Source organism: Acomys russatus, chromosome 12 (genome assembly GCF_903995435.1).
Source record: "Acomys russatus chromosome 12, mAcoRus1.1, whole genome shotgun sequence".
Taxonomy (NCBI): Eukaryota; Metazoa; Chordata; class Mammalia; order Rodentia; family Muridae; genus Acomys; species Acomys russatus.
The window spans coordinates 39,427,994-39,443,198 of NC_067148.1; the positions used below are offsets into that span (position 1 = coordinate 39,427,994).

Consider the following 15,205-nt stretch of genomic DNA (forward strand, 5'->3'; position numbering starts at 1 on the left):
GAAGAGAGGAGACCCACATGACCCACACACAGAATCAGTGTCATCAGGTTACTCGCCTCTAAGGATCTCCGGGCTTCAGACTGAGAGTTGGAAAACCTTTAGTGAGTATCCAGCCGAACGGCTTTGTGTGTGCACGTCATCAAAACAGAGGAGTAGGACACACCAAATGTGAGCACCCAAATTATTAGTGGAATGTTCTAAGTCTCAAAAGGCATAGACAGGGTTCAAATGAATCTCTGTTTAGAATACAGACTGCACTCTTAGTCCGCACGGGTGGCTCCAGTCCTCATTCTTACTGAGAACTGTAGCAATATCCCACTGCTCTGGCCCCCATCACTAATAGGCAGTGGTATAATCCGATCAGCTGGTGCAGACTGATCTAATTGTCCTAGTTCCAGAGCCTCTCGGATGCCTGCTGGCCATTGATTGGGAAACAGGGCCAGATGACGCAACCTGAATGGTGTTTTTTTTTTTCCCCCCTTTTCTCATTATTTCAGGTTTCAGAAACGAGGACAATGAGACTTTGGCGTGGGAGGGCGTCATGAAGGAGAATTACCTTGTCAAGATCAACACCAAAGCCAATGACAACTCAGAGGAGTACGTCAGGCACTTTGTATATGTAAGAGGCGGTGTACCTGAGCATGCTCAGTTAGGAGAGTGATGACAGTTAGGCATGCTCAGTTAGGAGAGTGATAGTAACTCAAAATGTTACCCAGGCGATTGCAGATGATAGATACTTAGACGTACGGCATTCCCTCAAAGCAGGGAGATACCATACCTCGGGCTACATCTTTCTCTTGGAACAGTGGGATGTCCTGTGTTCTGGGCATTGAGAGCTTGAGTGTAGAAGCATTGACAATAGGATCCACAGAGCCAAGAAACACGAGCCACAAACTGCAGAAATGAATTCCAGGAAGATTTAGAGGCCACTGGCATGTTTATCTTCACAATGCTGCAATACAGAGCTAGGAGGTGGCCTGTTACAAGCTGTCCCTGGAAAGTGACGGCTATCATATTTAAATTGTGTGGGTTTTAAAAATATATATATAATCCCTATGTGACCCCCTAGTCATTAAACTTCTTTGAAGAAGTTGGGAAATCGGTCAGTTCTGCAGAAGGTATGTAAGTAGTGTATCACGGAGTCTGACATGAACTCTGGTGGCCCCAATATGACAACTTCCCCTTGGTAAGGAGGCCTGGCAGCACTCAGAGGAAAGGGAAACAGGCTATCTGGATGAGACTGGGTAGGCTGTGGTCAGATGGTGGGGGAGGAGGTCCCCTTTTGTCAGAGGTCTAGGGGAGGGGAATAGGGTGAAAGAGGGAGGGGGAACGGAAAGATACAAATGAGGGGATAACAATTGGAATGTAATCTGAATAAATTATAAAAAATAAAATAAAATGCAGGCAAAAGAAGAAAGAAAGAATGAAAGAGAGCATGTTCTTGCTATTGTGAGGGCTGGCCTTTCTCAGTGACAGCTGTCATTTTTTCTAAGGGCTTAAACACACCTCAAAATGTGCTCTGACCAGCATGAGTAAATATGAGCCCAACTAATCTCTTTCTTAGAATTAGCATAAACCTTGAGGAGTGTAGGATGCTCTTTCTCTTGAGACAGCACAGATGCCCTGTCTTCTAGATTCCCAGGTCTTGGATATGGACAAAGGTAGATCTTACGTGTCAAGTTTCACCATTCCTATCAGCAGACATAGCCTTGATTTTCTGTCTTTCTAATTGGGGTGAGAAAGGAATTCTGCTTTGTTTGGGTGTGAAGAGGAACATCAGAGAGACCAGTGAGGCCGACCCTGATGAAGACTGTACATAATCTGTCTTCTGCTCTTTGAAAGACAAAAACAGGGCAGGCAGCCTCCCTCCCTCCAACTCTTCCTCTTACTTTACTTTGTAATTTCCTTGCAGGATCAGGCATCGGTTTAGACAACTGGATACAAAGGTATGACTCAGAGTTCTGGAATGATTTATTTTATCTTTAATGTCTTTGAGATTTTTAGCTATAGGCTGGTGTATGGGGTTGGAAAACAAAAGAAAGCATTCATTGTTTTAAAAAAAATTAGACATGGATCTGCATGAATCACCTAAGAGCTAGGGCCTACAGCAAAATTACTTCTTAAGCTGCCAGGCTTTGTATGCAACAGTCCAGAAGTGCCACTTAACTGTCAATTTGACGCAATCTAAAAAATCACCTGGGAAGAGGGTCTCAGTGAACAGTTGTCTAGATCAGTTCATCCTATGGCCATGTCTATAAGGGACCGTCATGATTACATTAATTAGTGTCGGAAGACCCACCCACTGTGGGTGGCAACATTCCCTGGGTTTGGGTCCAGGACTGTGTAAGAGTTGAACTGAGTTTAGGCATGCATGCATTCATTCTCCCTGCTCTTACTGTGGATGTGATGTGTCCTTTCTGTGCCCCCGTTCTGTTCCTGTAGTTTACCACATCATTGGTTTTCATATGCTGAACCACCCTTACATCTCCAGAGTGAGTTGCACTTAGTTGTGGTGTATGGTCATTTTAATATACTCTTGAACTGAGCTCCCTGTTATTTTAATTTTCTTTTTGCATCTTTATCCCCCAAGGTATTGGACTAGAGTTTTCTTTGCTATATGTGTCAGACTTTGGGGCCAGGGTAATTTTGGCCTCATATGTGGAGTCTGGAAGCAGTCCCTTTTCTACTTTGTGGAAGAGGTTAAATGGTATTGGTGTTTGTTCGCCTTTAAATGTTGGATAGTATTCACTACCAAAACTGTCTCTCTGTTCTTGGGCTTTTTCCTTGTTACGGACATTATGATACTGATTTTTTCTTCAAGACAAGGTTTCTCTGTGTAGACTTGGCTGCCCTGGAACTCACTCTGTAGACCAGGCTGGCCTCAAACTCATAGAGATCCACCTGCCTCTGCCACCACACCCGGCAGAGTTTTGTATTATTTTTTTTAAAAATTACATTTTAGTGTGTGTGTGTGTGTGTGTGTGTGTGTGTTCATGTGTACATGCCACACTATGGGTGTGGAAAACAGCTCTCACGTGTTGATTCTCTCCTTCAACTGTGTAGGCTTGGGGGATTGAACTCAGGTCACCAGGCTTAGCAGCAGGTGCCTTTTCCTGCCACGCCATCTTGCTGTCCCTGAGCTCTGTATTCTTGATCTAGCCTTGTGAGGTTGTATGTATTTGGAGAAGCCTTTAGCTTCTAGTACCAGATTCTAGTACCAGAGTGCCTAGCAAGCCAGCCACCCTAGTGCAAAGTGAAGAGGCCTGGATGTAGTTGCTTAAAGTGTATCCTTCATGAGACCTCTGTTCAATCTGGTGTGTGGCCTAATGCGTAGTTGTCTGATCTGTGACCAGCCTGTCCCTGGAGCAGGACTTTTGTGGCCCTTGTCTAACTGGGTGTAGTTTATGCCTTCCTGGCCATCACTCTGGTTGCGGGAGCCTGTTAGACTGTGCTCTCCCCCACATCTGGGGAAAACCGAGTTGGCACAGCACAGCAACAGAAACAGTTCTTAACTGCCTCCTAGCTGAAGGTTTGCCGGCTTTGTTTAGCTCTTCACAAAACCAACTTAGTTTTGCTCATTTTCGGTTTGTTCTCTGTTTCACTTATTTTACTCTGAGACTCTTGCGCTCTCCAGAAGAGCCTTATTGATACTGTTTTATATTAACAAATCCTCTTGGCAGGGGGTTGGGGAGGGCAAAGCCATTCTCCTTCTCATTATAACAGAAAACAAAATTATTCACAGCTGACCAGGGGCCTGGAAGTGGTGTTCTCTTAGGGCTAAATTTACTGAGTTGGCCACTAGCAATCACGATTTCTCTTTGTTTTTTTCTTTTGCGGGGGTAAATCACACAGCAAACTGGGAGCCAACTACACAGAAATTAGAACCTGTCCATGCACCTTAATAAATTACATCAAGGTGGCATGTGACTTAAAATGAGCCAACGGACCACATATGTATCATCTGTGTAAATTGTATTTGGGGGATTTTGTGTGTTTGTGTGTGTGTGTGTGTGTGTGTGTGTGTTAGGAGGCATGCAATCATGTCTTACTAGTATTGTAATAATTTTTATTAGTATTATATTTTATACAGCAAAATTTTATTAGTAATGTGTTGCATACATTTGGGCACATTTGCATACATCTGCATACATTATTCCTGTGCCAACATAATCTGCTAAGTTTAGGAGGAAACCCATTTTTATTTGCATTTCATGAAGCTAATGTTGCTTCGTTGGCTAACTGCTGACCATAAGTAAGCAATAAGCAGGGCCTGCCCTGACTTCCCTGTGTCATGTTTACTATTTAACGTATTTGTCATTTAAAATGGGATGTTGAACATCCATCTTAAGACTGGATTCTGTTTCTCCCCCTCCCAAGCTTAACGATCTCAAAGGTCTTCTGAAAGAGATTGCTAATAAAATCAAATAAGATGCGTGACCCCTCACAGGGAGATGCCAAACGGCAGCGAGGTAAGTTGGCGAAAGCCATCTTTCCTTTGCTCTGCTTTAAGAATATTTTTAAATTGTGTGGGCTAGAGGCGAGAGATGGAAGTTCCTTGTCGCGTTCCTCCCTGATGGCGGCTTCAGGGCACGGAGAGCCTACAGGATCCGTGTAACACTTGCCAGCCTTACAGCAGTTTTCACATAAACTGAAATGAGGTCATACTGACCTAACATTTGCTATTTTTCCTTCCTTAGCACTTTATCATAGATATTTTGTGGAAACATGTCTAAAATGTTGCTTATTCTCATGGTTTCTTACGTCCCTTGCTGTGGGGTAGGTGGATGTGTGCTGACCACCATTTTGCCAACTGAAAAAGGGGGGCCTGGGAGGGTGTTTAACAACAGCTTGTTTGCACAATAATGAGTATTCAATTAATTGGCAAAGTCGAACTCAAGGCTTTGCTCCAGCATCTTGCCATTTGCTTAGAACATGTTTTCCCAGAACCTGTTCCAATCCTGAGACCACATGTTAAATTTTTTTCAGAGCATGGGGAGGTGGGGAGGGGGAGGACGACCAACTGTGTGTGTTCTGCTGGCCCTACAAGTAAATCGTAAAGGAATGGAAGCTCAGTGAAGAATCCTCTTCTCCAAGTGTTAGGACTCTGATGTGCTGGCCTCTTGCACTGGTCCCTAATGCTGACCCCCTACATTGATGTCTAACACTGACCCCCTGACACTGGCCCTTTGCACTGACTACTAACACTGACCCTTCACACTGACTTCTTGAACTGCCTCTCACACTGACCTTTGAGCTCTCTGGCCCTGGCCTCCTGGGCTGCCCATCGCACTGGGCTTTCCCTGCAGTGAGTCCTCAGACTGTAGGACTTCCTTCTGCTTGGTGGTCATGCTGCAAGGAAGTTCTGGTGACTTTGGCCATTCGTATGTGTTCCTTGAGTCCCACCAATCACAGCTCATAGCTATAGGCCTCCATTACAGAAGGCTTAAGCCTGATAGAATCGGAAAGCTGCGTGGCACTTCCTGAATATGCTGGAGAATTCAGGCCCGTTTCATTACACTGAAAAACAGACTAACACGCTAATACATATTAACATACACACAGAATAACCAACACTAACACATACATTGGCACTCCAACTAACATATGCTAGTATATACACTAACACACACACGCACACACACGCACACACACGCACACACACGCACACACACACCAGAAAATATATGCCCCACGAATTTCACCCACTGGCACCTTCAGTTTGTCAAATGCCATTTTTGCACACTTTTTACTTCTAGGTACATTTTTTCTCACCCTTAAGAAGAAGTTCAGTTTTACTGGCCACCAGCCTCACGTGTCTCAGACTCTAGTGGTCCAATATCTCTTGGTACTTCTTTCTTTAGGGCTCAGGGCTGTAACCTTTGCCTGGGGTGGCATGACAGGGGACAGAAAATCAACCTCAGGGGAGTGAAAGCTGCCACAGGTTGGGGAAGGGCATGCAGACAGGCAGTTACCATTTTCCCCATCTTTATCCCTGTGTCAACCTTTGGTCCATCCACTGTATCAATTCTTTTCTTTCTCCTACACTATAGCTGGAAGTAAGACCCCAGGGCAAGCATTTGCTTTCTCTACTTTGTTCCTCAGGAGTGGGCAGCCTCTCCAAGCACCATAAGTGGGGGAAAGTTCTTGGAGATGGCCTGTTTTCCAGAGAACGGTCTCCTGGCTTCACTGTTTCACTTTCTTTCTGAAAGAGGGAGCTTTTGGACAATCCTCTGCAAGTCATTTGAAAGCTGCATTTTGATAAATGTTTCTGTTTTCAACTTGGTTATCTATTCAATTTTGATTTTATGTAGCAACCCCTGAGCAAATAAAGTCCTTATTGGTTCTCTGAGGCTTAACTTAGATAGGATGAGCTGGGCCTTGCTCAGTGAAGCTCACACAGCTCACGCGGGTGGACTCCCAGCACAGCTAATGCCACCAGCTAACCTCTTAGTTTTGCTGGCATGCCCAGACCTCTTCCCAACACCGTTTGAAACAAGCCTGTGCTGTCAGAGGGGGGAGGTGTGAAAATCATTCTGAGTCCACCATCTTCTTTGTTTTCACAGGTCAAATCAGCCATCTGGATGCGGAGGCTCATGGGACACTGATGATCAGTACTGCTATTGACTTATAAAGGAGGATTTCTCAGGCCCCTGAGCACATAGCTGATGACTCATGGCCACTCTCTAGGGCGTAGGTCAGGGAGCACAGTGTATGGAGGACCTTGCCCATGAAGAGGGGTGCAAAGGATCATGTGTTCCTCTGTAACGCTGCCTGCATTTTCTGCATCTCAGAGCCTTGTACTGATGATGTTGAGTGCTCAAATGTTCTCACACCTTCTTTGCCCTTTGAACTTTCCCACCTTTGTCCTTTGCATGGCCCATGACTAGGACTCTGCCCCTGATTTTATACCTATACTGTTATTGTGTTTCTTTTCTACGTTCTCTTTTTCTGCATTGTATGATAAATCCATTGACATATTGTTAAAAAGTCCTGGCCCCCACTCCTCCAAATGAGGCTATATTCTAAATACCCCAGGGCGACTTCTCCTTTCTCACATATCAGAGGAGGGGCACCAAGGCAGTGGCTTCTGGGCTCACCAGGACTCCTGCCACAGGGGCCACCCCAGAAGGAGCCCTTGAGAGGCCTATTTGCCCATCCCCCCCATTGGGTATGCCCCTCCTCCACTCTCTCATTATTTCCCCATTAAGATTAGTGACTGGATATTAGAGGAAGTTAGATGACATAAATGTACATAAACAACCTCCCACTCCCTCGCGTAACCATTGCTCACACTTATGTGTGTTTTCCCAAATCCAGCGTTTTCTATGCATGTTACACTTCACTTTTAAAATCGTACGCGTCATCATCTGCATATATTGGCCCTTTCATCAGCTATTTTATCAAAGGTGTTTTTTCACGGTCTGTACAAGTGTAATCAGTAATTCAGTAATATCCAAACCTCTAGCAATTTCCATAATGTAGGTCATTGATAGCTGATCTTTGTGCATGACTCTTTCTTCCACATTAAGAGCATCAAGAAATCTCCTATCTAGGACACTAGAGTCTTTGGAATATATCTGTTGATTATCAAGCCACTTGCAAGGCTTTTTCACCAGTGTATAGCAAAGTAGGATTTACTGACTTATTCATAAGACATAAGATATGTGGCGCTCTCTCTATTAAGATATGATATTATATTTAACTCTCACCTTAGGAAGAAGCCAACATTCTTGCTTCAGCTTTGTGGAGTATTGGGATGTGGTTGGTACAAGCCCTGAGTGGTTATCTGGGTGAGCGCTGCACCCCTACCCTTGTCTGGGATCAGTGGTAGATCTGTGCTGAGAGGGAATAAGTCAGCTTTAGCACTCATAATTAGCTTTTCAGCCTTTTCGTAAACCACACACTCAGCAACTGAAGGAGCGACCCTCAGCAGGAAGCTGTTGAATTAATATTTAGGTAGAAGGGTGACCGAAGCACTAACCCAGATGTGTTTATTTTTGTTTGGTCGGGCTATTCGCGCCCTGCACAATGCCAACACAGAGTGGAGGAATAAAGGATGCCTTCTAGCTAAACCCATCCTGGCCTCACAGGACTCTGACTCATTGGGGTTTCAGGAGCAGAGGGCGGATGGGACAATTGTATACAATGAAAACAGCCAATGGATGGAAAGTTGAACATTTTTCTGTTAGTGAGAACGTTCCACTTCCATTCCACCCTGATGACCAAGGTGCTTACCATGTCTGACGCCACCAGGGGGAAGGTCTGTCCTCTCCATAGGGCTTTGCGAAAAATAAAACCTGTGACAGTGCACAGACTGCGAGGACAGAAAGCCCGTCCCAGGCCTTCACCTTCAACTCAAGTAAGGATTATGAATAAGAGAAGTAAATGAGATCTAGAAGTCCCTGTAAGACTAAATTAGCTTAGTCTATCTGTCATCCCCTGCTTAATGCATGTGTTCACATGTTCATATTTCCACACCATGTCTCCACCAGCTTAAGAAAAGAGTCTGTGTACACAGGGTGCTCCTGCTGACTGACCCTGAAGAAGAGTTAGACAATGCTCAGGGTTTGCTCGCGTTCGGTGGGGATCTCCACAAGCTTGCTCTGCAGGATGCGCATGCACATGACGTCATAATTTCTAATGTAGCCATGAAATAGCTACATGTGTTGTTGCTTATTTGTCAAATCAAAGGTGCTACATCCTTTGGTCTGGTACTAACCATCTGTGGTCTTGTGCACAGTTCCAGAGAACCCTGCGACACGGCCTCAGCCAGTGCGTGAGAGCGTGAAGCCGTGGAGGAATTGCCATGTTTATGTATGTCATTCTAGTGAGAGTGGAAAATAAAATAAAAGCCATTCTTTGCTGAGTTGCAGTCATTCTTAGAGGGATTTGAATTACAGGGATGATTATTGGACCATGCCGAGTACAAGCAGAAACAAGAGTGCCGGCAGTAGCAGTTGGCATCAAGAGATTTAGATACTGTGGTCCACTTTTTGGTAGGTGTATTAACTACTTTTCTGTTGTGATAAAACACTATGATCAAAAGTAACTTATAGAAGAGTTTCTTTGGGCTTATGGTTCTAGAGGGCTAAGAATCTGTCATGGCAAGGAGGCAGGGCAGCAGACAGCAGGCATGGCAACAGGAGCAGAAAGCTGAACCATACACATGGTTCAGAGAGAGCAAACTAGAAGTGGCAAGGGAATCTTAATCTCAAAGCAGGCCTGTCTTTCTCCATCAAGACCACACCTATGGTGGCTCACAACCATCTATAATGACATCTGGTTCCCTCTTCTGGTGTGCAGGTATGCATGCAAGCAGAGCACTGTATAAATAAAGAGTTAAAAAAAAAAAAAAAAAAAAAAAAAGACCACATCTCTTAAACCTCCCTAAACAACATAACCTTCTAGAGATCAAGTGTTAGAAACTACCACGGTAGGTGTTGTTTGCTTAGGGCACCCATCTGTAACCTAAGGGTCTCCAGCTTCACGGACTCAGAGGCACCTGCCCCATTGATTGTGTTACTTACTAGTGTGTTGAGAGGTTACAGGGGTTCGGATGTAGGCAACTCAGCAGGCTGGCAGATTATCCTTGCCTAACATGGGTGTCTGTCATCCACAACCACACTCCACAGTACAGCCACCTGTGCCCAGCATGGGACCAGAGATGCTGGATATAGATATGTCTCTGATAGTATTCCCGAATCCTTCTGCTCCTAAGGCACATTCCACCCCCACCCCAGGAGGAATCGGGGAAATGTATCTTCTCCCACCTGCTTCTTTGTGGTCCACAGGAGACGTGTGGTTGTCATGGAGACGGATGCTGCCTACAGCCTCTGTCTTGAAAACAAAGTGTTCACAAGTCAGGGGGTTGGTCCCTGTTGGAGCTGGGCACTGGAGGCCAACCTCCTGCTGTCCTTCTCTACCCACTGCCCCAGGCACGAGGACATGGGACTTTATTTTCCTGGCGACAAATTTTTCAGAGTTTGGTGGCCTGCCCCGTTCGCCTGTCAAACCTGAGCAGACAGCTTTGCAGCTCAGCTAGTTGGGGGCCAGCTGGGCTATGGGGAAAGCATCCACGCTAACAGCACTAACGTGTTTTGCCAGCTTGCATTTTCCCCTACAGAAGTCTTGTTTGTGAAGTTCCTCTCACTTCTCTTACATGGCAAAGTGCTCTCCTGTGATCACTTAATTGGCAAGAGAATGGCTTAAAATAATCAGGAGGAACTGGCAGGCTGTGCTTTCCACCATTTTAAAATCTACTCGGGTAGAAGAAGTGACTCTTAAGACAGAGAGCCAACACCAAAAGGAACGCTAACTAAACACAGGGGTAGGTTTGAACACAGAGAGACTCAGACCGAGGGTAGGGGAGTGAGAGAGGTCTCTCAGGATGTGGCCCTGCCATAGCAATGAGAAGACTGGCTTCCTATGAACGCCCCCCTTATAGGAGACCATCTGGTGTTTGAAGTGTAGAAATGCCTCAGGAAACAGTATAGGGTGGAGAACAGCGCTTGTATGACTAAAGATGGGTAGTGACTGCTAGGAATCCAGCAGTGGGGTGGGGGCATGTGAAGTTGTTGGACATAGTACAACTTCCACAGTGAGATTGTTTTCCTCTGATGGGGATAAGGAGAGGTTGCAAGAGTGGAGGGCAGGTAGGAGGAGGCGGAGGAGGAGGAGGAGGAGATGAGTGGGATGGTGTGAAGGTAACAAAGAACCAGCAAGAAGTTTAAAGTCAATAAGTAAAGTTACATGTCTTGGCTTAACTAAAGCTCAGTGTAGAGCACTTGTCCAATGTGCATGAGATCCTGGGTTTGACCCCTCCCACTGCGTCCATACACTCATACGTTCCTATATAAAGTACTCCAATCAGGAGATAACACAGAATCTTCTAGAACATGGGCCACATTATGCCAGGCTGTGAAGTCCTATGTATCCATCATGCTGGGAGACATATCCCACTATTCTCTACTATTTCTCTTACCTAAAGTCTCTTCAACTCCCCTCCCCCTCCACCCCCCACCCCCCCCCCGCCTCACCTCTAGTTACCTCTTATGCTTTGGTCAGAGTCCAACTAGAGAGTCACTCCCTCCAGACAGCCTGCCTTGGACTCTGCTCCCAGAGCAACTTCTGACATCTCTTTCTCATGTAACCTCCCCAACTCCCTCACTCATGGCCCCCCAGATCACCTCATGCTAGATGCAAACCTAAGCACCTTGACAGACCTATAACCCATCCTTCATCCACCATCCTGGTTGGGAGGGAAGCTGTGCTTACTGATCCCCCATGTAGTCTGTTTAGAATGCCCCCCCCCCCCCGGCTGGGCTATGGAGTGCTTGAGGGAGAGACAATGTCAGCTGGTTTGTCTCATCCGTTCTGTATGGACACTGCAGGCACACATCAAGGGCTATGTGGTTGGATGGCATGCCCTGACTCTTTAACATGTCCTGAGATGCCTTCTGGGCCCACGTTCCTTCTCTTGTCTTGCCTAGTTGAGATGATTTCTCAGCCTAGCTAAGCGCACATATTCCCTTGTGTTCCCAGCCCACCAGTTCTTCCTCACATGAGGACGGAAGCCAGTCTGTGGATTTGGTGACAACCCTGGCAGCCTATTATCTATGAGGCATTGTGGAGGATCATGTGACAGAGTTCTCTAGAACCAACAGAAGGTGTTTTTGGAATGGGGTTTATTAGGCTAAGAAGTCCCACAATCCACCATCTGTGGCAGTTTGCAGGTCCATCCTGAATCCTCCTGTCTTAGGAACCAGTCCCAGTCCAGGGGCCAGGAAAGGTCAATGTTGAAGCTTACTAGTCAGATGTGTGTGTGTGTGTGTGTGTGTGTGTGTGAGAGAGAGAGAGAGAGAGAGAGAGAGAGAGAGAGAGAGAGAGAGAGAGAGAGAGAGAGAGAGATGGGGATAGATGATGCCCACCCACCCTAGGGAAGGAAATGTCTCTACTGATTACAGCAATGCATACATGAACCCCATCCTGCAATACACTCCCAGACACCCAGAAATAAAACCCAGTCCACTGGAAACAGAAAAAAAAAAATCATCACCATCCCAGATCTCTTTCTCCGCTGGATCAGAAGCTTTTTACAAGAAAAAGACCTGGACTTTTTCATTTGTATATTAAACCATTCATTTGATCCATAAGTTGTATGCATTATTGTGGGTGGATCCAGCCCTAAATCCATAGGGAACAGCTGTTGACCATAGCTGTAATCGAGTCATGAGCTATGAGGGGGCTTTAGTAAGTGGGACTAGCTCTGAGGAAGAAGACAGGAGACACCCAGAACCCACAATAGGGAGAATAGAATTACTGACAAGGAAGGGCTGAGGCACAGAAAACACAGGGTGGCCAGTGCTTGAGAAGTCAAGCTCCCATTGTCTCTCCTGGCCTCAAATGCTACCTTTGGAGTGCCCTGTGGTCCACCCTCGCACTATGTTGGTTATTGGAGCTTCCAAGTGTTTTGCAGACTTTATTTCTGTGTTCTTGGCAAATGTTTCATGATGTGAGCCTGTGCAATCAGCCTGCACATATCATGGGTGTTTGCCTCCCCAGGGGAAATTAAAGCAACTGTGCTCGAGGAGCTATACTCGGAGACAAGGCATGTGGATCCTACAGGAGCACAGGGGGCTGTTCAGTGTGAGGGCACTGAAGGCCCATTCCTGCCCTCAGCCTGGAGTGCGTTTGCATGCAGCAGTGGGCTTCATTCACACTTTGAAATAACAAAACTTCAGGCTCCTACATTAAAAAAAAGTCAGTAGCACTTTTAACTTAGGAGGCCAGGAGCAGCATGTGTAATGATTTTACATAAATAAAAGTAAAATTCCACAGTTTGTTTGGTTTATTGTTTCTGAGTAAAAACTACTGCTGCTGCTGCTGCTGCTGCTGCTGCTGCTGCTGCTGCTGCTGCTGCTGCTGCTGCTGCCATTGCCACTGCCGCTGCCGCCACTGCCACTGCCGCCACTGCCACCGCCACCACCACCACCAACAACAACAACAATACTTATCAAATTTTCAGAATCTCTTGTCCCTCGATGGTGAGATGCTTATGTCCCTGTTGGCTGTAGCCTGCTCCCAGCCTCCACTTTCATCCTCCTTCTCTCCTACTTTCACTTCATTGATGGCAAACCCCAATGATGCCTCATTCATTTTTTTCTGAGATGAATGAAGAATGAAAGAGCAGGCATCCTTCTAGCTGTATGGAGAGGGCTGCTGTTTTCAGCCTTGCTGCTCTCAGCCCCTGATATGTCCTCTTATAGAGGCAAAACCACCACCACGGACAGCCTCTCCAGAGCCTTCTTGGCTTCTCTGTGTGTGATGCTATTCTTGGTTCTCCACTTGACTATGTCTGGAATGAGCTAAAACCCAATAACGGCTACGAGGGATTCTTTTTTGCTTCATCGTTTGAAATGAGAAGATAGCTTCTAATACAGATCTTTGCAGTGGGATGACACACATTTAATTCAGGTCTTTTGAGGTAGAAAAACCCACCTCTAATCTGGTCTACAGCTTGTGCTGGAAGCTTATGTAAAGGGCATGGAAGAAGGAAGCTTGCTCTTTTTGCCTGTTTGCTCTCGGCCTTGCTGGCAAGCACATTCCTTCACCAAAATTAGAGCCTACTTCTTCAGGATTCTGGCACACAGTGAAGACCAGCTGAGACATCCAGCCTCTTGGCCTCAACAACTACTGAATTCTTGGACCTTCTGCTCATTGGCAGGTGTGTGTGTGTGTGTGTGTGTGTGTGTGTGTGTGTGTGTGTGTGTGTAAATAATACACACAGATTACATACATACATACATACATACATACATACATACATACATACATACATACATTCACTCTATATGTCCTGTCACTCTAGACAACCTTGACAAATACACTCTGAGACTGGAGCTCTCCAGCATCTTTTTGGATGCCCATCCTAGGCTGTCAATTTAGCAGATGCACCAGGCAATGCATGCTTTATTCTGAGGTGAGCACCCTACTGATGCAGAAGTGATGAGACTCTGGAGTTACTGGTATGGGGACAGGAGAGGAAGCCTACCCTGTGGGAGAACCCCAGGGCAACAGAACATTACAACAGCCCTTCTCCTCAGAACCCCTGCCCTTCATCACCCGCGCGGGTCCTTCAAAGCCCAGCTCCTGGCTCTGACCTGTGTTGTCCTTCAGCATCTCGGGAGGTTTCAGAGCTCTCACTCCAAGTGTGGGCCATTTCCAAGTCAGGAAACAATTTCTCTCCTGCTCTTGAGAGTGCTCCACCTTCTAGCTCCAAAATCCTGTATATATATTTTTTAAAGGTTTGCTCTTCTGATCCTTCTGTAATTAAGTGGCACAGTTCCTCAGCCTATTAGAAGCCAGGAGGCGTTCATCACCAGAGCTGAAGCACACATGGCTTGAACTTGGAGGGGAGGTGAGTTCATTTCCATCAGTTTGATCCGGCGCCCACTGTGTGCCTGGGGCTTAGACGGGTCCAGATTAATTCTCTCATAGTTCATGGTCTCCGAGATGCAAGGTCCCTTCTGGTGGGTTGGACTGAGCCACCTCCTGCAGTTTGAGCTCATTAGAGAAAGGAGGCCTTGAACAAAATAATCAGGCAGGCTGTGCCCTCTCTGGGACAGTGGTGTTTCATCTCTGGACAGAGGGAAGGAAGGATGCCTTTGGTGAGGCCATCCATGCTCTCTTTCTTCTTGGTCATTGAATGCCTCTGTGTTATTTTTGTAAACGAGGCAGATGTTAGATGAGAGAGAGAGAGAGTCTGGGGCTCTTTCTCCTCCCTCCTTTCCCCCTTCGATCTGAGAGAAGAGATCCTTCCTCTGTTATTCAGCCATCTTTGAGGGTGGGGATGAAGTTGCTGCTGGTGGCAAAGTGAGGGGGATGTGTAGGCGTTAGAGGCCAGGTGAGCAGACAGGGAAAAGAGATCTGGCCAGCTGGATCTGGAGTAGAAAATATGAGGCTGAGAGGTGGAGGGAGGGGTGGACTCAGAGCCACTCTCAGCGTGTGCATGTGTTCTCAGATATCCAGCCTAGATTTCCATATTCGACCAACTGGCTGGCTACATGGAGACATCTTCACTATTGTCTCTCTGTCTCTGTCTCTCCCTCTGTGTATTTCAGTCTTTGTCTCTCTGTCTCTCTCTGCCTATCTCTCTGTCTCTGTCTGCCTCTCTGTCTCTCTCTGTCTCTGTCTCTCTCTGCCTCTC

The 15,205-nt window shown here is 46.2% G+C and overlaps 1 protein-coding gene across 1 annotated transcript in view; it reads left to right on the forward strand.

Annotated features, from left to right (window-relative positions):
* The window catches only part of Trpm8 (transient receptor potential cation channel subfamily M member 8), a 104,341-nt gene extending 97,595 nt beyond the window's left edge, over nt 1–6,746 (forward strand). The window contains exons 23-26 of the mRNA XM_051154292.1: nt 498–597; nt 1,913–1,946; nt 4,378–4,469; nt 6,564–6,746. Coding sequence (XP_051010249.1) covers nt 498–597; nt 1,913–1,946; nt 4,378–4,428 — 185 coding nt within the window. The 3' untranslated portion in view covers nt 4,429–4,469; nt 6,564–6,746. The remainder of the gene's footprint in view (nt 1–497; nt 598–1,912; nt 1,947–4,377; nt 4,470–6,563) is intronic.
* Nucleotides 6,747–15,205: the final 8,459 nt, after the last annotated feature.